This window comes from Capra hircus, chromosome 24 (assembly GCF_001704415.2).
Source record: "Capra hircus breed San Clemente chromosome 24, ASM170441v1, whole genome shotgun sequence".
Classification (NCBI taxonomy): Eukaryota; Metazoa; Chordata; class Mammalia; order Artiodactyla; family Bovidae; genus Capra; species Capra hircus.
The window spans coordinates 382062-409472 of NC_030831.1; the positions used below are offsets into that span (position 1 = coordinate 382062).

At 44.5% G+C, this 27411-nt stretch overlaps 1 protein-coding gene across 3 annotated transcripts; it reads right to left on the minus strand.

Moving 5' to 3' along the window:
- On the minus strand, window positions 262-27386 carry LOC102184018 (probable 2-ketogluconate reductase). Of its 3 annotated transcripts, none has more exons than XM_005696940.3 (7): window positions 13362-13450; window positions 13116-13162; window positions 9160-9544; window positions 8102-8273; window positions 6494-6672; window positions 5049-5145; window positions 262-480 (listed from the first exon to the last, which is right to left on the minus strand). In XM_005696940.3, exons 3-7 carry the CDS (start codon window positions 9539-9541, stop codon window positions 324-326), a joined length of 987 nt encoding a protein of 328 aa, XP_005696997.2. In that variant the 5' UTR covers window positions 9542-9544; window positions 13116-13162; window positions 13362-13450; the 3' UTR covers window positions 262-323. The 3 variants fall into 3 exon arrangements, with proteins under 3 accessions (XP_005696997.2, XP_013829667.2, XP_013829668.2); XM_013974213.2 differs by lacking the exon at window positions 13362-13450 and adding an exon at window positions 27082-27385 and having other exon boundaries at window positions 269-480; XM_013974214.2 differs by lacking the exons at window positions 13116-13162; window positions 13362-13450 and adding an exon at window positions 27082-27386 and having other exon boundaries at window positions 269-480.

Below are 27411 nucleotides of genomic sequence, written 5' to 3' on the forward strand. Positions count from 1 at the left end.
TCAAGATTGAAAGCAGCACAACTCACTGGGAAACCCATAGACCGAGTGCAGACTTTTGGACTGTGGACAAGTAATTCCCTGCGCTCAGTTTCATCACGAATGGTAACAGAACTTCCCTCTTAGAGCTGCCTTGAGGATGAGGTGGGCACGTGAGGAAGGCATTTAGCAAACTTTCAACAGGTGATAAGTATTATGACTAGTCTTAAGTGTTTCATCTAAGTATTAATACAATCTATATAATGGACTCAAACAAAGTATACAAAAGTGTTTCTTTCCCATTTAATCTGCTGTTTCCATCCCACTGAACTCTTAACTCACATAAATCATTTAAGCAGCACTTCGTTAGGAATAGGAAGGCCACTGAGAGAAGCCAGGATGCTTTCAACCAAATTTTCCATTATCTGTCGTCTTGCTTGATGAGTTGCACTTCCAATGTGAGGTGTCAGAGTGACGTTCTTCAACTTCAATAAAGGATGATCTCTGAAATACAGATTAATGGAGGAAAACTGTCATTTGGTTTAACTTCATATTCTGGCTTCACATCCCCACTCTGAGATGAAGAAGGCTTCGGGAGGCCTCATGGTGTACTGAGATGATACCTAGATGTACTCTAGATGATCACTCCTCATCTATTCCTGGTTTGGGTGACCCAACATTTCTGGATGTAAAATAACATATCCTAACTGCACCCACACCATTAGTTCACAATTGCTGAACATGCGTGATGGATTAAATGATAGTGACCCGCAAGATAAGAAAGAGCCTTGGGGAGACAGATGCTGATTCAGGCATGATGGGACAAGATGAGTGCACCTTTAATGGGAATGGCATTCAGAGGGAAAAGATTTCTTAACTAGGATTAGCAGGTTAGAAGGAGCTCTCTTCCAGGAAGAAGGCAAAGAATGGGAGACAGCCTGGAAAGATAAGGTTTTAGTGAAGTGGGTCAGGCAGACTCAAGCATAATGATGGATAATATTAGAACTCAGGATTGGAAAAGTGCTGTCACCAACAGAGCCTCTTTATTTTAAAACAGACAGAGGCCAAAGTAGCCACGCGGCAGTGATTCCACCCCCCCCACACGCCCCCCACCCCCGGCCCAATAGCTACTGAGGCTCAAGGGGCACACCCTTGGGAACTTAAGGACCCCCAACCCTATGGAAGTTCTCTACAGGCACCTGTAATTTATGCCAGTGCAGTCCAACCATCCTCACCTCCAGGACTGATTGAAGTAAGTCATTGTGGTACAGTTAGCAGGGATAGGACTGTTCTGAAACACTTGTCTAACCCCTATGAAGCAGGTGGGCCCTACTGTATAACAGCACACAATGGAAAACAGTCTAGGTACAAGGGTGTGAGACAGGGTGATACTCTGTCCCAACTGATTTGGAACCCAACACCTGCCCATAAGAATATCTGAATGTATAGGCAAGAGATATTGGTGTTGAGAAGGCATAGCAAATACCTCTGCAATTGCTATTGACTTATGTAATTAAACTGCATTGTACCATGAATGTATAGCAATATGCTGTAACGCTGGCACTGTTGGCAAGATTTAACTGCCTCATGAAAGTAAGTCAGATGATAATACTGACATTGATGATCAATGGGAAATGACTGGCCTGAGAAATTACTGGATTTCACTAAATATCACCTAATTTTATATACTAAATAGTGCTACATGAGTTCATCATAACATACAAATAGTGGTAGATGAAGAGGTTCAGGGCAACAAGTAATCAAAAATTACAAAAATACAATGGATTAGTTGTTTCTTGAAATCTTATCCCTGCCCCACAGTAACTCCTTCAAATGTTAGGCATAGTCATATCAATACTATTGCTGAACCTGTCATATGTAAATACTCAAATAAGTATAATTTTGGTGTGAGACAGCCTAGGCCAAGGGCCTTGCTGTCCATGGGGTCTCAAAGAGTCAGACACGACTGAGTGACTGAACTGAACTGAAGGGCCACAGGAGTGGCCTGTGTGATTAAGAACTGATTCAGTAGGCAGGTTTGGAGTTCTTGAATCCTGCACATTCCAAAGACAAGGCTGGCCTTTGACTGGCCTCTGGGAGATAACCTATGAGCCCTTCAGCCTACTGCCTGGTAAGAGTATCTGATACTTGGGATCTTGGACAAAGTCAGAGAGTTGTTGCTAGTGGTTTAATTTGCGGTGAATGCTGTTTTTGTTTGCCTAGAACTCTTGGCCAGTCTGTATCAGTTTGACCTCTGTAGGAGCTGGAGTCTAAGAAGTCAGTCAAACAAGTGGGTACTCCATGCCTACATGAATGAGCCCAGATACAAGGCTCAGTGAGCTTCCCTGGATGGAAATACTTAATGTGTGTTGTCTGCATCACTGCTGGAGGTATAAGCACTGTCCACACAACCCTGCTGGGAAGATAGGCCTGGGTCTCCTGGACTCCACTCTAGAAGTTTTCTGCCTTTGCTGATTTTAAACGTATGTCTTTGCACTGTAATAAACTGTTAACTGTGAGTATAAAAGCTTTTCTGCGTTCTGCAGGTCTTTCCAGCCAATCATTAAAACTGAACGTAGTCTTGGGGACCCCAGCCCTACTGGCAAATGAAACTTAAAATAATTTGTAGTGAATCCTTTTGTAAAATAAAGAATACTTATGTAGTATGACTAAATAACCTCAGATTTCCTACTTTTTTTTTTCCACAGTGAGCAGCATCAGAATGTCTCCCTGAAAAACAAAGATGAAAACTCAAACATATCTGATAAATATCTTGGCAAAAGAGCTTTAACAAAAATGATTTCACATGGGACACTGGGAATACATCACCTATTAGGATAAACTAAGCTTTGGGATATAACACTGGTATTTGCCCTGTGACTTGTGAGAAAAAGCTCTTTTTAGCAGGTTAGTCAACAGGGGTGATTGCATGATGTCTCAGTTTTGACTAAGTTGGCCACTGTCTAAAATACTCATGCTTCTTTATTTGTATTGAAATTATTTTTTGTTCTAGATTAGCAGCTCTTTTCTAAAGAGCCTCTTGATGAAAGTGAAAGAGAAGAGTGAAAAAGTTGGCTTAAAGCTCAACATTCAAAAAACTAAGCTCATGACATCCAGTCCTATCACTTCATGGCAAACAGGTGGGGAAACAATGGAAACAGTGGCAGACTTTATTTTCTTGCGCTCCAAAATCACTGCAGATGGTGACTGCAGCCATGAAATTAAAAGACTCTTGCTCCTTGGAAGAAAAGGTATGACTAACCTAGACAGCATGTTCAAAAGCAGAGACATTACTTTGCCGACAAAGGTCCGTCTAGTCAAAGCTCTTATTTTTCTAGTAGTCGTGTATGGATGTGAGAGCTGGACCATAAAGAAAGCTAAGTGCCAAAGAATTGATGCTTTTGAACTATGGTGTTGGGGAAGACTCTTGAGAGTCCTTTGGACTGCAAGGAGATTAAACCAGTCAATCCTAAAGGAAAACAGTCCTGAATATTCACTGGAAGGACTGATGATGAAGCTGAAACTCCAATACTTTGGCCACCTGATGCGAAGAACTGACTCACTGGAAAAGACCCTGATGCTGGGAAAGACTGAAGGTGGGAGGAGAAGGAGACAACAGAGGATGAGATGGTTGGATGGCATCACCAACTTGATGTTTCAGTAAGCTCGAGTAGCTGGTGGTGGACAGGGAAGCTTGGGGTGCTGCAGTCAATGGGGGTTGCAAAGAGTCAGACATGACTGAGTGACTGAACTGAGTGGCTTGCTTACTTGGCCTTTATACTCTTAAAAATTGAGAACCCCAAAGAACATGTGTTTATGAGGATTATGTCTATCAACATTTATTGTATTAGAAATTAAAACTGAAAACAGTGTAATACACATCATTAACTGAGTGATGATGTCATCACACATTCTGAGGAAACCCTGATGTGCTCTTGTGAGAAAACATGAGTGGAAATGAACAACTGCTTATGAATCAGAAAAACAGTTCTGATGTGGAAACAGAAAACAGTTCTGATGTCTCTTTCTAGACAGGATGCTGATTATGAATTATTAATGAAGCCAATTAAACCTTTAAAAAGAAAAATAGTTTTGACTTCATAGACCCTTTAGAGTGGTCTCCAGACCACATTTTGAGAAACTATTCTCAATAAATTATTGTTTTTCTCAGAAATGTCTAATTTCTAAGGTTAATCTTGATAAACTTAGATATCAAATTTGGTCAAAACATTCATCTGACAGCAATTTGCTTACTGGATGGAAATCAAAGTTAGGAATAGCTGGTTTAACAAATGACAGCATCAAGATTCAAAATAAATAAGATAATCAAGATGCCAGTCCCACTAGGCTGGATCACACGGTCAAAACATACAAGCAAATGAAATTCAATGCAAATAAATGTAAAATTCCACATTCAAAGAAAAACTTGAGAAAATAACAATTTCAACTTTAACTAAAAAACTTAATGAGTTAAGGTGTAGTGAGGCTGTGAGGAAACATGCTGCTAACACAGCCTCTGTGTAACTTCTCTGCAGTGGTCAGACCACAACATGAATACTGTGTGCAGTCTTCAGCAGCGTATTTTCAAAGGACTGGGAGGCAATAATAAGGACAACGTGTCTGGAAAGGACATCACTTAGACTACAAGTAAAGGATATGAAGATATTTAGCCTCAAAAGAAAAAAAAAAGACTGTGGTGAAATGTGGTGGTTATCTGAAGGTTTGTAAAGAGAAGAATAATCAAAGTTAGCCTCTGATGCTCCAGAGGGCAAACCAGGATCAATGGGTAAAGGAAGGACTATTTGGCTCAACCTGAGAAAGACTATTCTGTGCACTCTCCATCCATGAGGTCTGGGCCCCCAGTACCCTAAGTGCCCTGTCTGTGGAGGCGCTGAGGCAGAGGCCTGACCCACTGCAGAAATGGACGGGTCACCAGGGGCATGTTCCAAGGCCAAGAACCTACGTGATTGCAAAAGGCAGCTCAACGTGGCTGCAGAAGCCAGAAGCAGCAGCTGTCTGAGGCACCTCCCACCCAGAGGGGGAGAACCGTAGATCCAGTCTGGCTTCCTTACCTGGGCAGGGGCTCTGGGTATGTCACATCCAGCGCTGCCGCCTTAATGAGCCCGGTCTGAAGGGCTTCCACCAGGGCGTCTTGATCAACTAGCAGACCTGGGTGGACGAGACCCCTCCTCTGTAGGCCCAAGTTAGGCAGTGCTCTCTAGTCACCCTGAGACACACCTTGATCTTGTAGGAAGTTTGACAAAAAGCACGTGAACTTCATTCTGCCAGTCTGTTCTCAGACGCTGAGAGCCTGCCATGTGCCAGGCAGTGCACTAAGCCCTTCACAGACGCTGTCTCACTGACTCTGCCTACCCAGCAGAAGACAATACTCATTTCACAGGTGACATACTCAGCCGAAGTCATATGCTTCTAACACGCCCACCCAGGTCTGAGCCCAGGTCTGTCTGGCCCTGAGCCTGGGCCCTGCCGCTGCACCACACCACCTCCCAACCACCAGAGGATTCCAGGAAACAGCCCCCGGATAATAGTTTTATATACATGCTAAAAAACCAAGCAGGCACAAACATGAACCATAACTGCATTTCAAACGTGAAATAGCAGGGCCTGCTTGAACAGCAGCTGAGGAGGCCCTTTCCCTCAAGCAGAGAAGTCCCCTTCCCACTGGTGGGCTGGGCTGCCCCACTGGTCAAGACACAGCACCCAGCCTGCGCGTGCTGCTGCTGGAGACACCTAGCTCCAAGCCCTGCCTGGGGTGTTTGCTTTTCTAGAATCTTTGTCTCCAACCTCTGACATCACCAAAAGAACATAATGCACTGGTCCTTCCTGCTTGTCGACAGGGTATGAATTTTCGAGACCTTCAAGCGCACTAGCTTGGCCCTGTGGGATTTCACGGTAAGCACTATTATCTGGGTTTTACGGGTGAGAGATCCAGGTAGCTTCTGGTAGTGCCAAGTCTCACACGTCCTCTGGCCCCCAACCCCAAAGGCAAGTCACCGGGAAGTGTGATGCCAGCACCAATCCTCACATGTGCTCATGTCCCCAGCATTGAGGACCCAGTTTTCTCCTTGATAAATGCTCCAGAGAACTTAGTTACAACACAGGACCTATGGCTTCCTGTACACAGACACACAAAGCTCTATGCAAATGTCAAATAACCAAACAGGCTCAGAAAATTTATCCCCATAATTTTTGCTTGATAACATGTGGAAAGTCAAATTGTGATGGCCCTCCCAAGGAGATGCCCACACTGGGATATGAAACTCCCACAGAGGTTCAGCATTCTCATTCTTTATGTTACTAATTTGAGGCTCAAAATGATGTGAAGATAAAAATCAGAAATATCTCTAAAGTATAATCCCTTTAACGCACCACCCACAAGTCTAGTGGATTTTTCAGACCATTGAGGGAAAAGGTTGACTGGAAATATTGAGAGAGTGGCCAGGGCTGGGGGTCCTCCTGCACAGCCCTCCGGCCCACATACAGCTGGAGTGGGTACCTCTGCCGATGTTGATGAGGATGGCAGTGGGCTTCATCAACCTCAGCTCCCGCTTCCCGATCAGGCCCTGAGTGTGTGGCGTCAGGCTCACAGCCAACATCACAAAGTCCGACCACTGAAGGAGGTCATCCAGCCTCTCACAGTAAGTGGCCCCAACAGCTTCTTCCTCCTCCAATTTTCTATGAAGGGAACAAGGGAGAAGACCATGTTCTCTGCTTAGAAATTCATCCGTTTGCCCCAGGAAGGAGTTTCTGAGAGGGCTGCAGATTCAGTATGTCCCCCATGGGGCCAGACTCCATGTGGGTTCAGAGGTGGCTGGACCCTGAGCTCAGGGCTTACCCATGGAAACCTGTGCCTCTGGGTGCTCTGAGCCCTGTGTCTATGGCATTTCACACCAGACTGCAAGCCTCTTGTGGACAGGAGCTTTCTCTCACTCAGCTCTGAGCCCCCAGAGGCTGGTACAGCCAATGGTGTCAGACACGCTTTCAGTGACATGAGACTGCTGGATATGGGCAAACACGTCAGAAACTCCAGAAAAAAAAAAAAAAGGGAGAGGGTCAGGAGTGCCATGTGTTCAACAGAGAGCAAGGACCCAAGGTTCTGGTGCAGGCAGCTTTTGTGCTGTTTGGGGTTCAATCCTAGCTGCTCTGCCCACCCCAGGCAGATGATTACTCAACAGAAACGCCAAGCTCCAGGAGGTCTCAGCGTTCTTGGTAGCCAATCCTGTCCTACAAATATGCAATACAAAACTATATGGATTCTTTCTACACATCTTGGCCAGGGGAGCACCTGGAGGAAAGGAACGGCCAGCATGCGCAGCCACTGTGAAGGCCCTGCTCATATCACATGCCTGTCCCCGAAGAGCCCTGGCCTCTGCATCAGCCCTCACCACACTGGGAGCCGTGACAGCTACTGAAGCCTCACCACTGTCCACTGTGTCCACATCGACTGAAGACGGTGGTCCTGATGTAAGGCCTCCCAGCTCACCCTGCCTCTGTGAGTAGAAAGCTATTCCAGGGAACAGAAGCCACTGAAAGGCTCTGAACAGCACCCTCCTCCGGCTGGTCTGCAAATGGGCTGACGTTCAAGGACAGAGAGCGCAGCCCCTTGGGGGAGTGGAATGCAGGCGAGAAAAGCCGGGGCGCAGGCAGGAGCCATCAGTGAAGCGAGAGCAAACAGGCAGGTCTCAGACGGAATCAAAAGACGGGCGCCCGGCCAGATGCCGCTCATGGAGTACGAGGAAGACGGCTGCAGACCAGGCGCTGCTGGGGGAAACCCTGTGCCCTTGTGTTATGTGTATTAAAGTGTGGGCAGCATCTCTCATGGTCAGAAAGAATCAGTTTACAAATTTAAAAAGCATGTAACTGTAGGTGAACCAAAATCTCTTTCCTCAGGTGAAATCTCTTCCATGAAGAGAAGCTTACCTGCCACATTTTTAGGGAATCATAAAAATGCTACAATCCATTCTTTGATCATCGACCCTGCTTTTTGGAGACAGAATAAGGGAATCGAATAAAAAGTGGAGAAATAATATATCGAAGCCATACTGAAGGCAGTGATGATGTAAGTTCTGCTCAATTAATTTCAAGTCCATTTTCTGAATTTTACCTGCGTTTCCTATTGTGATAGACAATCTTCATTTCAAATGCTCTGGCCCTTTGAGCAATCTTATAGCCAATATTGCCCATGCCGATAATTCCCAGAGTGGCCCCTGTCACTTGTTGACCCATATAGTCTGTAGGAAAGTTCTCTGTATGTGGTGAAACAGCCAACTGATGACCTAAAATAAACAAGGTGCAGCGTGGGCAATGTGGACAGCACCACACACAGAATCCCCACAACCCTCCCGGGATCTCCTGACTGAGATGAGGTTGAAGGAAGCCCGAGGTGGACCCTGGGTGCTCAGGCACATCTATACAACAGCAAAATGTTTCTGCAGGAAGAAGGATGGATCGGACAGCAGTTTCCACATCACAAACCCAAGCCTCCTGGCATGATGCTTTAAACGAGCAACTTCTTTCACATTAAGGGAGGATTTGTGGTTAAAATTTGTTGGTTCTGGTGTGTGTGTCTGTACGTTTGTGACTACATGTATGTGTATGTGACTGCATATGTGTTTATATATGGCTTATGTGCATATGCAAGTGCGTATATGTATGTGAGTGTGCACATGTGAACCAGCAATCAGAAGAGAACCAGCCTGGTTCTTGCCTCCTCTCCTCAAGCCCCTTCATCTCAGAGCTCCACCAGGATGACGGCCAAGTGCTGAATGGCTGAGCTGTCCTTCCTAGAACACTCCCAGTGACGTCCAGTGTGTGAAGAGGTGGGGTCTCACCTACTCATGTGTGGGCCTTCACCCCAGGGTAGCAGGCTGACTACCACCCCAGGACGTTTCCATAGTGGTGCTGAAATTATCTCACATGTACAGGTACCCCCATGGCACAGTGAGTAGGATGTGGTGGAGGAAAAGACAGTGTTCAGACAGACCACGTGGACTGCACGTGTGCACGTGCTGAGCCCGGCCCTCACTAGGCTGTAGCAACCAAGACTGGCTCCCACCCCAGGGCCACAAGTCGTGGACAGTGTGAAGAGACCAGGGCTTTACCAGGTGTGATATTAAACATCTGTCATCTAACCTGGAAAACCAACATCTCCTGGCTGTTTACCTTCCACGACTCTCCGAGCTGCGGCAAGCAGCAAGGCCATCCCCAGGTCTGCTGTGGGGCTAGAGACAGCATGTGGTGTGTTGGCCACCTTCACACCAAAGCTGGCCACGAGCCCCAGGTCCAGGTGGTCCAGCCCTGCCCCTGCGCTGGCCACGATCTTCAAGGAGGGCAGGCTGTGCAGGAGCTCCTGGCTGACGGCTGGCCTTCCACCCCAGATGTACACAGCTTGGATCTTGGGACCCAGCTGTGCTTTACTTTCCAAAAAGTCTTGCATGGTAATGAGATTAAAGTGTCTCTTCAGGTCTTCAACATGATCTTCACATATACCATGTGGTCCTTCAAGATCAGACACCAGAACTCCAGGGAGGTCCTGATTGCCCATGGCCTGCAGAAAGACAGATACAATTTCTACTGTCAGAGAAGAGTTTTTTCAAGAGAACAACCTGTATGCTCTTCTACTATTCTTTAGATTTTCTGAACTCTAAGACTGGAATTATTTCCTGGATGAATTCCTGTAAAGTCTGAATCACAACAGACCAGGACTCTGAAGGTACCAACACCCCATCAGGCCCACGTTCCTCCTTTTGGACATGGTTCTTTATTTCTGCCCTTTGGCCGTAGCAGCTGCAGTAACTAACTGATTTTTTTTATTGTGAAAGTAAAAGATATTTGTTATTGTCTGTCAAATGAATTAAATGATGTTTTATGTTCCTTGTTCCTAATTTAAAATAAGATTTTTTTTTTTAACATTTTATAGCTTTCTTCCAAAAAGAAAACCAGCTGCTTTCAAGAGTTGAGGCTAATGAGTGCATTTTATCTTCAGGTCACAGACTTGGCTAAAAATGTTTAATATGTGTTCAAAGTTCAGAGCATAATTGGCTAAAAAAAAACTTGTGTTACTTCTTGGACTTTGAGCAAAAGATTAAAAGAGTCTCATTCAGGATAAGACTTTAGTTTTACAGAGAGCAGGTTCAATTATTGCCGGCTCCCAGTTGGTTATGGAGCAGTGACACACATCCATCACGCCATCACTGTCAGTGGGTGCACACAGTGAAGATCCAAGACCATGCACGTGACTCGCGCCCTCTCCAAAGGTGAAGAGGAGGTGAGAGTTAAGCGGGGAGAGATGGCGGTAGTGGGGGGTGGAAGCGTTGGGCAGATTCAAGAGCTCACCCCGTCCCTGGGCTCTGTCCCTTGCTCCATAACTCCTTTCACCAGCACCAGCCTCTAACCATCTCCACTCACAGGAACTGGCCAAGGAGCATGAGACAGGAAGTGGGATCCCCATTAACTGCTTTCCTAGAAGGGAGCACGGGTCCCACCTGCTGCTGACCCTGGTGCTCAGAGGAGAGGGCAGGGTTCAAAGAGAGAACTTTGGCTCCAGCAGCGCTCTGCAGCTGATTGAAGGTCTCTCAGGCTTCCTGGGTTCTTGGTGAAACTGACATGATATTTACAGGCGTGTTTTACAGCTGCGCCCTGAGATCACATCTCATTCTCCTCTGCTAGTTTCTGCACAGAGAGAGGTAAGTGGACTTGCCTCTAGCAGACGTCCTTGGATGCCCAGTATTGACATGATGGTTGGTTAGGACATTCTGATAACAAAGGAATGCACCACAAAGAAGGTGTATTGTTAGGCACCCACATTTTGTCCAAGTCGAAAGATAAACCCATGGGTGAAATTTGGGAAAAAAAAATTTTACAGCTTTGTTTTTAGTTAAGAGAGTGATAGTTCAGATATGTATATTTTCTAACTGCTATGTGCATGCTCCTTGCACTGTTTAATTTGAACTGCTAACACAGATTTAAAATTAGTTATTTTCTCCTTGCAAAATGATTGCTCAATTAAAAAATAAAAGACTTTGTATTAACTTTGCTGAAATTGCCTTCCACAGACCCAAGGCTCTAAACCCAGGATTTCCTTCTTTTAAAGCCTCTTTAAAATTGCGACCCAGAAAGAAAAATAAAGTAGAATTAACTTCCAACCTCTTCTTTCAAGGAAAACTAAGACGGACATGTGCATGGCACTCATGAGGGAGGTGCAAAGAAAGGCATGTAGATCCCTGACCAGTGACCGTGGCTGCCCAGCTGGACTCTGAGCCCAGAGCACGACGGGGCAGGGAGCACCAGGTGACCCAAGTGAGAGTGACTTCAGTTCACAGAAGGGGCAATGGTGGGGCCAGGTAAGGGGGAGGGGAGTAAGAGAGATCTTTCTAACTTAAAAGCAAAAATGAAAATAAAAACCAACTGCAACCAAAGAAGTATTTTTAGTTTTGGGAACAGAGAGAAAGAAACAAAGATGGGGTGAGGGCAGGAAGGAAGACAAAAAATCAGGACCACAGGCACTGGTTCAGGCCACTCTGCCTGACTGTGATTCTCTCTGGAACTTGCTCTCCTCCAATGCAGAGTGAGGGGAATACACAGCCTTGCATCATGGCCCAGATAATGAAAGAGAGCATTCAGAGTTTGCAGGACTGAGGGCAAGCCTTCAGTGAAGGAGGTTGCTAATGTCCAAATCTGAAGAACAATGTAGACATCTAGCTAAGTGTCTAGAAACAAACTTACACCAAAGAGAGACTGAATTCATATAGCACAGTAAAATTTTTTAAAATTTTCTTAAAACTCTATTTCCTCACAAAGCTTCCTCGCGGTATTTGAGAGACGAGTCCAATACCCTCCCATCATCCTCACATCCCCAACATGCCAAGACTTGCTTCAAGTTGGCGCCCACTGACTTGTATCTTCTCTCCCTGCCACTCTGTCCTCTGATCCTCTCTCTAGTCCCTTTCAAAGTCTATCCTCATCTTGAAGGAAGAAACAGACAGAGCTGGACTCCATCTAAGGCCACACTACGAACATTAGGCTACATACATGATCACCCTCCCAATGGACTCTGAACTTTGTGCCCGGTGTCTATAGAAATGGCATACCAACGGAAAACCAGATCCCCTCAGATAAAAGAGCCTCAGGACTTGGACTTGGACTCTCCCTCGCCTAAAAGAATATGCTAATTATCTCTGTAACAGAACAAAGTCGTAAATTCCATTATGTTTACCAGGATATGACCGTACGCCTATTGAAAGGCCTATGTTTAACTATCTAGGCTTATGACACATGAATCATGGGTTAACTTTGATCACATATCTCTTTTATCTTGTCCAGACTAGTTTCAAGGAATTTGGGGAAGTGGGTTTGATCAAGTACACTTAGGGTATATAAGGTTTTCACAAAAACTGGTCAGGGTCGTTGGTTAAGAGGAGACCTCTGCCTTGGGCCTGCCAGTGTAATAAACTGCACTCCACTATCTGCATCGTCCTCCTGAGAGAGTTTGTTTCTGGGAACGTGTGGCTACCACAGTCTCACCTATGGAGCAGCTCTCTGCCCTCTCCCTGGGGATAAAATCACAATTGTTTGTTCTCTGTCCTCTACAGATCCCTGATTCTGCTCTAAAGAGGCTCAGAAAAACAGACTAGAAAAAAAAAATCTGTAACGAAGAGTAGGAGATGCCATGTTTAGCCCCTCTGCTTTTTAAAATCATCCTTATGCTGATATTCTGGATTTGCTGCAAATGATCTATTCACACATGACTAGATAAAGGGACCTGAAGATTAAGATATACCAAACGGCATACCCTTGAAGGTGTGTTTGCCATTTCCGACTTAATGAAAACTGCACTGTTGACACCCTTGGTGTGCGGTTTCTCCGATCACCAGGTTATCAACAAATGTAACTTAAAACCAACACTGTCACAATGTGTCTCAGCAAAAAACAGTTGCTTCCCTCCTAACAAATGGTTTGTCAGGGCTTGCTAAATATCAGAGAAAAGAAAGGCAAGATTAAAAAATTAAAATTTGACTAATGTAGGGAACAAACTGTAAAACCTTATGTGGGTACCTGAATCTTACTCATTTAAAGCTTAATCTGCCACTGCCTAGAGTTTAGAAAAAAAAAGTACGTACCTGTTCAAAATGACCTTGAGAATCTCTGAAGCCACCTTTAGTCTTCTCTGGAACAAGGGAGGTAGAAATAACAACAATAGAGTTTCCTTGTTAAATTCTTCAGGATTGTGCCCTGGGGGCCCAGAAGGGTCTTAGGAGGCTAATGCTGCCCACCTGCCCCATGTGAAGTCCAAGGTCAGTCATGTCTACGCGGCAGAGCTCGATCCAGTCTCCCCCCACACCGCAACATTCTAGGGGTACATTTACCTTCTAAAAAGACTCCAGATTTAAGGGACGCTCCAGCCAACCCAATCTCCCAGGCAAAACCTGGACAGTGAACTCAGGTCGTGCGGAGCCCCGCCCCTCCCCTCCGGAGCCAAGCCCAGCTCCGCCCCAAAGCCCACACCCAGCTGGGCCTCCTCTGCGAGCCCCGCCCCATCCAACTAGGCCGCGCCTGCACTTCCAGCATTAGGTCCAGAGGCCGAGAACTCTAGGCACAAGGAGAAGCCGCTTGAAGGGCAAATGGCGCCTAGATGGACGGCTTTGGTGCAGCCTCCTGCAGGAGCAGAGTCTAGATGGTAGAGTGTGGGGCTGTCCGTACAGGAGGTTGCAGGCCAGTCTCAGCGTGAGAAGTGTGAAAATCAACACAGAGAAACCTCACTTTAGAGTTGGGAGGCCAGAAGGGATAGTTCTGGGCACCACTGTCCCTTGATTAGAGACCCAGCAGGAAGAAGGGCGCAGCCTCACTGCCTACAAGAGAGGAAACCGTCCTCCCAGTCTGGAAGCAACCCAGCTAATGGGAAGCCGCTACACTTCCAACTCCAGGTTCCCTCCAATGGACTCTTTATTACAAGAAGCCACGCCCAGCTCCCCTTTTGTTGTTCAGTCACTCAGTCGTGTTTGACTCTGCGACCCCATGGACTGCAGCATGTCAGGCTGCACCATCCTACACCATCTCCCAGGGTTTGCTCAAACTCATGTCTATTGAGTCAGTGATGCCATCCAACCATCTTGACCTCTGTCCTCCCCTTCTCCTCCAGCCTTCCATCTTTCCCAGCAAAAGAGTCTTTTCCAATGAGTCTGCTCTTCTCATCAGGTGGTCAAAGTATAGGAGCTTCAGCATCAGTCCTTCCAATGAATATTCAGAGTTGATTTCCTTTAGAATTTGATCTCCTTGCAGTCCAAGGGACTCTCAAGAGTCTTCTCCAACACCACAGTTCAAAAGCATCAATTCTTCAGCGCTCAGCCTTCTTTATGGTCTTAACTTTCACATCCGTACATGACTACTGGAAAAACCATATCTTTGACTATAGGGACCTTGTCAGCAAAGTAACATCTCTGCTTTTTAATAACGCTGCCTAGGTTTGTCATCGGAGAAGGCAATGGCACCCCACTCCACTACTCTTGCCTGGAACATCCCATGGACGGAGGAGCCTGGAAGGCTGCAGTCCATGGGGTCGCTGAGGGTCAGATATGACTGAGCGACTTCACTTTCACTTTTCACTTTCATGCATTGGAGAAGGAAATGGCAGCCCACTCCAGTGTTCTTGCCTGGAGCATCCCAGGGATGGGGGAGCCTGGTGGGCTGCCGTCTATGGGGTCGCACAGAGTCAGACATGACTGAAGCGACTTAGCAGCAGCAGCAGCAGGTTTGTCATAGCTTTTCTTCCAAGGAGCAAGTGTCTTTTAATTTCATGGCTGCAGTCGCTGTCCGCAGTGATTTTGGAGCCCAAGGAAATAGTCTGTCATAGTTTCCATTGTTTCCCCATCTATTTGCCATGAAGTGACGGGACTGAATGCCATGATCTGTTTCTTGAATGTTCTGAATATTAAGCCAGCTTCTTCACTCTCCTCCTTCACCTTCATCTCTCCCTTCTCCTCTATAAGAGGGATTCTTCTCCTTTGTTCTCTGGACTTGTCTTTCTTTTGCCATTGATTGCCTGTTTTAAATCGCAGTTTTTGCTATTCCGGAATAAGCCCATTTTGCAAGGCAATGCTCTCTCAAGAGCCTTTTTAGGACCTTGAGATGGAACAGTAAAACACAACATCCTCTTTCAGTCTCCACTCTATTCTGCTCCACTAAAACTCTCCTCTCCTCTTTCAGTTTCAGACAGTTCTAAGAAGTTTCCTACCTTAGCTGTTATTTATTCTTGTTATTAGTCTAGTGTACATTTATCTTCAACTTGGGGCCTCTGAAATTTGAGAGAAAGTCTCACTTTAACAGTCTTACATTTGATTTAAAACATTTCTTCTTTTAAAAATGCAAATCCTTCTAGAAGAGTAATAAGGCTCTTCAATAATTTTTTATTAGTAACAATTAGTTCTGTCAAATTGCCTTCTTTTCAACTCAAGACAGTTGCTCCACAGGAATGAGGGCTCTGTTTGGCCATGAGTATCCTTTCCCAATTAGGAGACATAGGAACATCTTCTCCCACTAAACATCTGTCTTGCCCTTACTTGAGAATTCCAGACTGCATTTTTTAATGCTTATGTTTAGTCATTTTTAAAATGAATAATTCAGTTTCTAAAGATAAAATGTAATTCAAGACATCTGATTAACTCAGAGACGATTTAGCCTATTTATTCCCATCTTCTTAATGATCAGATACTTTTAGAGGAAATGAAAGGAGAAATGGAGAGCTTTGATCAAATAATCAATTTTTCTTGGCTGGACTAGTGACTTATCAACTCATTCCATGAGGCCCCTATACCAAAATCAGACAAAGATACTGCAAGAAAACTACAGACCAATATCCTTTGTGAGTTATAGACACAAAAATTTCAATAAAATACCAGCAAACCTAATTCAGCAACATATTTTGAAAAACTACTGAGACCAAATAGGACTTAGCTTCCCTGGTGGCTCAGAAGGTAAAGAATCTGCCTGTGTTCAATCCCTGGGTTGGAAAGATCCCCTGGAGAAGGAAATGGCAACCCAGTCCAGTATTCTTGCCTGGGAAATCCCAAGGACAGAGGAGCCTGGCGGGCTACAGTACATGCGTCACAAAGAGCTGGACACGACTGAGTTGTTGTTCAGTCGCCCAGTCATGTCTGACCCTTCATGACCCCTGCAGATGCAGGCCTCCCTGTCCCTCACCATCTCCCAGAGTTTGCCCAAGTTGATGTTCACTGCACTGGTGATGCCATCCAGCAATCTCATTCTCTGACGCCCTCTTCTTCTGCCCTCAATCTTTCCCAGCATCAGGGACTTTTCCAATAGTTTTCTGTTCATATCAGGTGACCAGAATACTGGAGCTTCAGCTTCAGCATCAGTCCTTCCAGTGAATATTCAGGGTTTGTCTCTCTTAAGATTGCCTGGTTTGATCTCCATGCTGTCCAAGGAACTTTCAGGAATCTTCTCAAGCACCATAGTTCAAAGGCATCAATTCTTTGGTCTTCTGCTTTCTTTACAGTCCAGGTCTCACAACCATATGTGACCATGGGAAGACCATAGCCTTGACTATATGGACCTTTGCCAGCAGAGTAGTGTCTCTGCTCTTCAACACACTGTCTAGCTTTGTCATTGCTTTCCTGCCAAGAAGCAACTGTCTTCTGATTTGATGGCTTCAGTCAGCATCCACAGTGATTTTGGAGCCCAAGAAGAGGAAATCTGTCGCTGCTTCCACCTTTTCCCCCCTATTTGCCATGCAGTAATGGGGCCAGATGCCATGATCTTAGTTTTTTTAACTAAGCCAGCTTTTTTAGTCTAGCTTAGTTTAGCTTTTTTTAGTTTAGTTTTTTCAGTCTTAAGCCGGCTCTTTCACTCTCCTCCTTCACCTTCATCAAGAAGCTCTTTAGTTCCTCTTTGCTTTCTGCCATTAGAGTGGCATCATCTGCATATCTGAGGTTGTTGATGTTTCTCCTGCTTATCTTGATTCCAGCTTGTAACTCATCCAGCCCAGGCATTTCTCATGATGTGCTCAGCATATAGGTTAAGCAATCCTATAGACAGAGGAGCCTGACTGAGAGACTAATACTAGTACTTAAATAAGATTTATCCTAGGAATGCAAGATTGGTTTCAGTTCAGTTGCTCAGTCATGTCTGACTCTTTGCGACCCCAAGGACTGCAGCACAACTCCCAGGCCTCCCTGTCCATCACCAACTCCCAGAGCTTGCTCAAACTCATGTCCATTGAGTCAGTGATGCCATCCAACCTCATCCTCTATCATCCCCTTCTCCTCCAGCCTTCAATATTTCCAGCGTTGGGGTCTTTTTCAATGAGTCAGTTCTTCACATCAGATGGCCAAAGTATTGGAGTTTCAGCTTCAGCATCAGTCCTTCTAGTGAATACTCAGGACTGATTTCCTTTAGGATGGACTGGTTGGATCTCCTTGCAGTCCAAGGGAATCTCAAGAGTCTCCTCCAACACCACAGGTCAAAAGCATCAATTCTTCGGCACTCAGCTTTCTTTACAGTGCAACTCTCACATCCATATGTGACTACTGGAAAAACCATAGCTTTGACTAGATGGACCTTTGTCAGCAAAGTAATGTCTCTGCTTTTTAATATGCTGTCTAGGTCTGTGATAGCTTTTCTTCAAGGAGCAAGCATCTCTTAATTTCATGGCTGCAGTACCATCTGCAGCTGACCATACTGACCATACTAGAGCTGAAAAAAGAAACATCTGTCACTGTTTCCATTGTTTTCCAATCTATTTGCCATGAAGTGATGGGACTGGATGCCATGATCTTACTTTTCTGAATGTTGAGTTTTTAGCCAACTTTTTCAGTCTCTTCTTTCACTTTTACCAAGAGCCTCTTTAGTTCTTCTTCACTTTCTGCCATAAGGGTGGTGTCATCTGCATATCTGAGGTTATTGATATTTCTCCCAGCAATCTTGATTCCACCTTGTGGTTCATCTAGCCCAGCATAGCACATGATGTACTCTGCATATAAGTTAAATAAGCAGGGTGACAATATACAGCCTTGACGTACTCCTTTCCTGATTTGGAACCAGTCTGTTGTTCGATGTCCAGTTCTAACTGTTGCTTCTTGACCTGCATACAGATTTCTCAAGAGGCAGGTAAGACTGGTTTAACATACAAAAATCAGTGTAGTACACCATATTAACAGAATAAAGTACAAAACTCATATGATCATCTCAACAGAAAAAGCATTTGGCAAAACCAAACAGTATTTCATGATTAAAACAAACAGGGCTTCCCTGCTGGTCCTGTGGTTAAGAATTTGCCTTGTAATGCATGGGACACCAGTTAGAGCCCTGCTCTGGGAAGATCCCACCTGCCACAGGGCAACAGGGCCCATGTGCTATAACTACTGAAGCCTGCGAACCCTAGAGTCCATGCTCCACAACAAGAGAAGCCATAACAACTAGAAGCCTAGGCACCACAACTACAGAAAGCCTGTGCATGGCATGGCAATGATGCACTGCAGCCAAAATAAATAAATATTAAAAAATAAACCACCACTCAACAAAGTAGGAATAGAAATGAATTTCCTTAACCTCATAAAGGATATCTGTGAAAAACCCACAGCAAACATGATATTGAATAGTGAAAGTCGGAATGCTTACCTCCTAGGATAAGGAACAAGACAAAATGTCTGCTCCTGCCACCTCTATTTAACACTGTACTAGATGTTTTAGCCAGGGCAGTTAGACAAGGAAGAAATAAGAAGCATCTAGATTGGAAGAGAAGAACTAAACTGTCCCTATTTGCAGATGACATGATCTTATATGCAGAATATCTCAAGGAATCCACTAAAAAAACCATTCAAAATAATAAATGATTTATCAAGGTTGCAGAGTGTAAGTGTTAAGTCACTTCAGACATCTCTGACTCTTTGCAACTCTATGGACTGTAGCCCACCAAGCTTCTCTGTCCATGGGATTCTCAAGACAAGAATCCTGGAGTGGGTGGCCATGCCCTCCTCCAGGGGATCTGCCCGACCCAAGGATCGAATCCACATCTCTCATGTCTCCTGCATCGGTAGGCAGGTACTTTACCACAAGCACCACCTGGGCAGCCCAAAGAGTACAAGATCACTACACAAAAATCAATTCTGTCTTGTAATGTATAGAAATATCAGATCACTATGTTGTGCACCAGGAACCAACAGAGTGTTGTAGGTCAATTATGTTTCAAAAAACAAACAAAAAATTTATAGAAAAAGAGAAGATTTGTGCTTACTAGAGGTGGGGGGTTGAGAGAAGGAGAACTATAAGAAGGTGGTCTAAAGGTACAAATTTTCTGTTTTAAGTATGTGGGCTGAGCTTTGCTGAGCACCGAAGAATTGATGCTTTTGAACTGTGGTGTTGGAGGAGACTCTTGAGAGTCCCTTGGACTGCAAGGAGATCCAACCAGTCTGGGATATTCATTGGAAGGACTGATGCGGAAGCTGAAGCTCCAATAGTTTGGCCACTTGATACAAATAACTGACTCATTGGAAAAGACCCTGATCTTGGGAAATATTGAAGGCTGGAGAAGGGGACGCCGGAGGATGAGATGGTTGGATGGCATCACCAATTCAACAGATCTGAGTTTGAGTAAACTCTGGGAGTTGGTAATGGACAGGGAGGCCAGGCGTGCTGCAGTACATGGGGTTGCAAAGAGTAGGACAAAACTGAATGACTGAACTGAACTGAACTGAAGTAAGTGAGGCTTCCCTGGTGGCTCAGTGGTAAAGAATCCACCTGCCAATGCTGGAGACACAAGTTCGTTCCCTGGTCCAGGAAGATCCGTCATGCCTGGGACAACTAAGCCCATGTGCCACAACTACTGAGCTTGTGTTCTGGAGTCCTGGAGCCACGCCCACTGCACCCCAAACCACTGAACCTATGTTCTGGAGTCCTGGAGCTGTGACTACTGAAGCCCAAACGCTCCAGAGCCTTTGCTCTGGAACAGGGGAAGCTGCTGCAATGCGAAGCCCACACACCATAACTAGAGTGGCCCCTGCTTGCCAGAACTAAAGAAAAGCCTATGCAGCAACAAAGATCCAGCACAGCCAAATAAATAAATAAAGTTACATTTAAAAAGATGGAAAACTACTACAGATGTACAACATGATTAATATAATAAACCAAGCCTTAAATTGTATATGAAGGTTGTTAACAGTGTAAATACTAAGAGGCCTCATTAGGGGAAAAATATTTTTTCTTTCTTTTCTTTTTTATCTATATAAGATAATGGATGCTCACTAACCTTACTATAGTAATCATTTCACGATGGACACAAGTCAAATCATTATGCTGTACACTTTAAACTCATAGAATGCTGTATGTCAGTAACAGCTCAATAACACTGGAATAACAAATAAAACCAAATGAGAAAATCTATTTCTCTACATTGATTATGAACAATCTGAAAATATTTAAAATAATAATTCCATTTAAAGAGCATCAAAAGGAATAAAATATTTAGGAACAAAATTAATAAAGAGTGCAAGACGACCATTATACCTACTACTGTGGGCAGGAATCCCTCAGAAGAAATGGAGCAGCCATCATGGTCAACAAAAGAGTCCGAAATGCAGTACTTGGACGCAATCTCAAAAACAACAGAATGATCTCTGTTCGTCTCCAAGGCAAACCATTCAATACGACAGTTATCCAAGTCTATGCCCCAACCAGTAACGCTGAAGAAGCTGAAGTTGAACGGTTTTATGAAGACCTACAAGACCTTTTAGAACGAACACCCAAAAACGATGTCCTTTTCATTATAGGGGACTGGAATGCAAAAGTAGGAAGTCAAGAAACACCTGGAGTAACAGGCAAATTTGGCCTTGGAGTGCAGAATGAAGCAGGGCAAAGACTAATAGAGTTTTGCCAAGAAAATGCACTGGTCATAGCAAACACGCTCTTCCAACAACACAAGAGAAGACTCTACACATGCACATCACCAGATGATCAACACCGAAATCAGACTGATTATATTCTTTGCAGCCAAAGATGGAGAAGCTCTATACAGTCAACAAAAACAAGACCAGGAGCTGACTGTGGCTCAGATCATGAACTCCTTACTACCAAATTCAGACTCAAATTGAAAAAAGTAGGGAAAACCGCTAGACCATTCAGGTATGACCTAAATCAAATCCCTTATGATTATACAGTGGAAGTGAGAAATAGATTTAAGGGCCTAGATCTGATAGATAGAGTGCCTGATGAACTATGGAATGAGGTTCGTGACATTTTATAGGAGACAGGGATCAAGACCATCACCATGGAAAAGAAATGTAAAAAAGCAAAACGGCTGTCTGGGGAGGACTTACAAATAGCTATGAAAAGAGGAGAGGCGAAAGCAAAGGAGAAAAGGAAAGATAAAAGCATCTCAATGCAGAGTTCAAAGGATAGCAAGAAGAGATAAAAAAAAAAAAAAGCCTTCTTGAGTGATCAATGCAAAGAAATAGAGGAAAAGAACAGAATGGGAAAGACTAGAGATCTCTTCAAGAAAATTAGAGATACCAAGGGAACATTTCATGCAAAGATGGGCTCGGTAAAGGACAGAAATGGTCTGGACCTAACAGAAGCAGAAGATATTAAGAAGAGGTGGCAAGAATACACAGAAAAACGGTACAAAAAAGATCTTCACGACCCAGATAATCATGATGATGTGATCACTAATCTAAAGCCAGACATCTTGGAATGTGAAGTCAAGTGGGCCTTAGAAAGCATCACTACGAACAAAGCTAGTGGAGGTGATGGAATTCCAGTTGAGATATTTCAAATCCTGAAAGATGATGCTGTGAAAGTGCCTCACTCAATACGCCAGCAAATTTGGAAAACTCAGCAGTGGACACAGAAAGGAAAAGGTCAGTTTTCATTCCAATTCCAAAGAAAGGCAATGCCAAAGAATGCTCAAACTACAGCACAATTGCACTCATCTCACATACTAGTAAAGTAATGCTCAAAATTCTCCAAGCCAGGCTTCAGCAATACGTGAACCGTGAACTCCCTGATGTTCAAGCTGGTTTTAGAAAAGGCAGAGGAACCAGAGATCAAATTGCCAACATCCGTTGGATCATGGAAAAAGCAAGAGAGTTCCATAAAAACATCTATTTCTGCTTTACTGACTATGCCAAAGCCTTTGACTGTGTGGATCACAATAAGCTGTGGAAAATTCTGAAAGAGATGGGAATACCAGACCACCTGACCTGCCTCTTGAGAAATCTGTATGCAGGTCAGGAAGCAACAGTTAGAACTGGACATGGAACAACAGATTGGTTCCAAATAGGAAAAGGAGTACGTCAAGGCTGTATATTGTCACCCTGCTTATTTAACTTCTATGCAGAGTACATCATGAGAAATGCTGGACTGGAAGAAACACAAGCTGGAATCAAGACTGCCGGGAGAAATATCAATAACCTCAGATATGCAGAGGACACCACCCTTATGGCAGAAAGTGAAGAACTAAAAAGCCTCTTGATGAGTGTGAAAGACGAGAGCAAAAAAATTGGCTTAAAGCTCAATATTCAGAAAACGAAGATCATGGCATCCGGTCCCATCACTTCATGGGAAAGAGATGGGGAAACAGTGGAAACAGTGTCAGACTTTATTTTTGGGGGGCTCCAAAATCACTGCAGACGGTGACTGCAGCCATGAAACTAAAAGACACTTACTCCTTGGAAGAAAAGTTATGACTAACCTAGATAGTATATTCAAAAGCAGAGACATTACTTTGCCGACTAAGGTCCATCTAGTCAGGGCTATGGGTTTTCCTGTGGTCATGTATGGATGTGAGAGTTGGACTGTGAAGAAGGCTGAGCACCGAAGAACTGATGCTTTTGAACTGTGGTGTTGGAGAAGACTCTTGAGAGTCACTTGGACTACAAGGAGATCCAACCAGTCCATTCTGAAGGAGATCAGCCCTGGGATTTCTTTGCAAGGAATGATGCTAAAGCTGAAGCTGAAGCTACAGTACTTTGGCCACCTCATGCGAAGAGCGGACTCATTGGAAAAGACTCTGACACTGGGAGGGACTCGGGGCAGGAGGAGAAGGGGACGACTGAGGATGAGATGGCTGGATGGCATCATGGACTCGATGGATGTGAGTCTGAGTGAACTTCGGGAGATGGTGATGGACAGGGAGGCCTGGCGTGCTGTGATTCATGGGGTCGCAAAGAGTTGGACACGACTGAGCGACTGAACTGAACTATAAAAATCATAGAAATTAAAGAAGGCCTAAATAAATGGAAAGATATCCCATAATCACGGATTGGAAGGCTTAATACTATTAAGATGGCAATATTCCCTAAATTGGTGTACACATTCAACAAAATTCCTATCAAAATCCCAGGGGTGTGTTTGTTTCTTTCTTTCTTTTTTTTTTTTTTTCAGAAATTGGCAACTAATCCTAAAGATTATATGGAAATGCAAGGGACCCAGAATGGCCAAGCCAATCTTAACAAGGAACAGAATAGGACTAACACTTCCTGATTCCACAGCTTATTACAGAGCTATGCTAATCAAGACAGTGTGGTACGACATAAGGCTAGACATACACATCACTGGAATAAACTTGAGACTACAGAAATAAATCCTTATATTTAAAGTCAACTGATTTTCAACAAGAGTGTCGAGGCAACTTGATGGTGAAAAAAAAATCTTTCCAAGAGATGGTTCTGTGACACCTGGATATCCACATACAAAAGAACAGAGCTGTCAATGCCTAGTTGGTGAACTAAGAGCCCACAAGCCACACGGAATGGCAAAAACAAAACAAAAAATCAAAAGAGTGGATTTGGACACCTACCTAACACCATACTCAAAAACTTATTCCAAATGACCACAGACCTAAAAAGAAGAGTTAAAACTGTAAAACTTTTGGAGAAAGAGGAGTAAATATTCCTGGTCTTGACTTAGGCAACGGTTTCTTAGATATGACACTCAAAGTACAAGCAACAGAGTGAAAAATGGTACACTGGACTCCTTCAGAATTTTAAAGTTTTGTGCTGCAAACAATACCAATAAAAAGTGAAAATTCAATCTACAAAATGGGAGGTAATATCTTCATATCATATATCTAATGAAAGATTTCTATCCAGAATGTATAAAGAACTCCTGTGACTCAATAATAAAAAGACAACTAATCCAGTTTTAGTGACCAAGGGAGATAAACAGACATTTCTCCAAATGGCCAACAAGTATATTAAAAGATGCTCTATATCACTAACCATTAGGGAAAGTTGTGATGTAATAAAACGTCACAACTAGCAGGATATCATTCCAAAAAAACAGCAACAAAAACACACAAATAACAAGAGTAGACAAAGACATGGAGAAATCCAATACCATCATGTCGCTGTTGGAAATGTAAAATGGTATAGCCACGTCTGAAAACAGTTGGCAATTTCTCAAAACATATGTAATTATAATATGATTCAGCTACCCCACCTGTATATAACCAAGAAAAATGAAGACTTAAATTCATACAAAAATTTGTACACAGGTGTTCATAGCAGTATTACTCATAACAGCCAAAAAGTGTAAACAACTCTAATGTCAATTAATTGAAGGACAGATAAAATGCAGTATATCTAAACAACAAACAACAAAAAGGGACTAAGTACAGTTGATCCTTCAATGATGACCCTCTGTGAAGTCAAAAATCCTTGCATAGCTGTATAGGTGGCCCCTTATATCCCTAGTTCCCCAATTTACCCAGCTGCAGACCATGCAGTGCACACAGTACATGTGTAAGTTCAAATCCGTGTTGTTCAAGGGTCAACTGTGCTGACGCCTGCTATTACGTTTATACAATGTGGGTTAACCTTGAGAACACTATGCTACGTGAAGGAAGTCAAAAGACTACATATTTATGTTTCCATTTACACAAAACATCTAGGATAGGTTGCCTGCATGCATGCTAAGTCGCTTCAGTCATGTCTGACTCTGTGCAACCCTACGGACTGCAGCCTGCCAGGCTCCTCTGTCCATGGGATTCTCCAGGCAAGAACACTGGAGTGGGTTGCCATGCCCTCCTCCAGGGGATCTTCCCCACCCAGGCATGGAACACAACTGTCTTTTGTCTTCTGCATTGGTAGGCGGGTTCTTTACCACTAGCACCACCGGGGAGGCAATGGCACCCCACTCCAGTACTCTTGCCTGGAAAATCCTATGGACGGAGGAGCCTGGTAGGCTGCAGTCCATGCGACTTCACTTTCACTTTTTACCTTCATGCATTGGAGAAGGAAATGGAAACCCACTCCAGTGTTCTTGCCTGGAGAATCCCAAGAACAGGGAGCCTGGTGGGCTGCCGTCTATGAGGTCGCACAGAGTCAGACAAGACTGAAGTGACTTAGCAGCAGCAGCACCAGCAGGGAAGGCCCTAGGATAGATTAGAAGTTGCCAAAAGCCAAAGGGATGAGAAGGATGTGGGACTAACTGCTGTGTCTGCTATGCTTAGTCTCTCAGAAGTGTTTCACTCTTTGAGGCCCCATAGACCACAGGCCACCAGGCTCCTCTGTCCATGGGGATCCTCCAGGCAAGAATACTGGAGTGGACTGCCATGCCCACCCATAATTGGATTGCAGAGTTCCATAACTCTGTGAAAAACCATCTTATTTTAAAAGGGTGCATCACTTGATGGTAGTAGTACCACATAGTGAAAGTCGCTCATTCATGTCTGACTCTTATGCGACCCATGTATAGGCCATGGAATCCTCTCGGCCATAATACTGGAGTGGGTAGCCTTTGCCTTCTCCAGGGGATCTTCCCTACCCAGGGCTCCCACACTGCAGGCAGATTCTTTACCCACTGAGCCACAAATGGTATGTGAATAATATCTCAACAAGCTTTTAAACGAAATAAGTATCTGGAGTGTAATGTTGCACAATGATATGAACATACTAAATGCCACTGAACTATATAGCTAAAATGGTAACATTTATGATTGCAGCCACGAAATTAAAAGATGCCTACTCCTTGGAAGAAAAGTTATGACCAACCTAGACAACATATTGAAAAGCAGAGACATTACTTTGCCAACTAAGGTCCGTCTAGTCAAGGCTATGGTTTTTCCTGTGGTCATGTATGGATGAGAGAGTTGGCCTGTGAAGAAAGCTGAGCGCCAAAGAATTGATGCTTTTGAACTGTGGTGTTGGAGAAGACTCTTGAGAGTCCCTTGGACTGCAAGGAGATCTAACCAGTCCATTCTAAAGGAGATCAGCCCTGGGTGTTCTTTGGAAGGACTGATGCTAAAGCTGAAACTCCAGTACTTTGGCCACCTCGTGCGAAAAGTTGACTTATTGGAAAAGACTCTGATGCTGGGAAGCACTGGGGGCAGGAGGAAAAGGGGACGACAGAGGATGAGATGGCTGGATGGCATCACGGACTCGATGGATGTGAGTCTGGGTGAACTCCAGGAGATGGTGATGGACAGGGAGGCCCAGCGTGCTGTGATTCATGGGGTCGCAAAGAGTCGGACACGACTGAGCGACTGAACTGAACTGATATTATTTAAATTTTACGATAACAATATGACCAACCTAGACAGCATATTAAAAAGCAGAGACATTACTTTGCCAACAAAGGTCTGTCTAGTCAAGGCTACAGTTTTTCCATTAGTCATGTATGGATGTGAGAGTTGGGCTGTAAAGAAAGAGAAGAATTGATGCTTTTGAACTGTGGCGTTGGAGAAGACTCTTGAGAGTCCCTTGGACTGCAAGGAGTTCCAACCAGTCCATCCTAAAGGAGATCAGTCCTGGGTGTTCATTGGAAGGACTGATGCTGAAGCTGAAACTCCAATACTTTGGCCACCTGATGCGGAGAGCTGACTCATTTGAAAAGACCCTGATGCTGGGAAAGATTGAGGGCAGGAGAAGGGGAAGACAGAGGATGAGATGGTTGGATGGCATCACCGACACAATAGTCATGGGTTTGGGTGGACTCCGGGAGTTGGTGATGGACAGGGAGGCCTGGCATACTGCGGTTCATGGGGTCGCAAAGAGTCGGACACGACTGAGCAACTGAACAACAAAAAATGTTTAGAAATACTAATTTCAATAACTTATTTGGGGGGCATTTGCGTCTTACCAGTACTCTTCTGTTAATGAACCGCTTTTCACAAGTAAAGCAACTGTGCTTGCGTCTGGAAAGCAGGGCCTCCAAAATAATTAGGGGGCTCTGTGTGGGAGTGAACGGCGACGAGCCCTTCTTCAGAGAGGTTATCCTCTTCGTTCACTCCCGGGTCCCAGTCGCACCGAGGAAACTCGAACGCCGACTCACTGGAGACACAGTAGGTCTGAAGCAGCCGCCGCCTCTAAGACGCTCATGACGCTAACCCCACCTTCAGCCCCCAGTACCTGAGTGGGTGGAGTCCACGCCCCCGCCCGGCCCGGGCGCGCGCACGCACTCGCCGGCGCA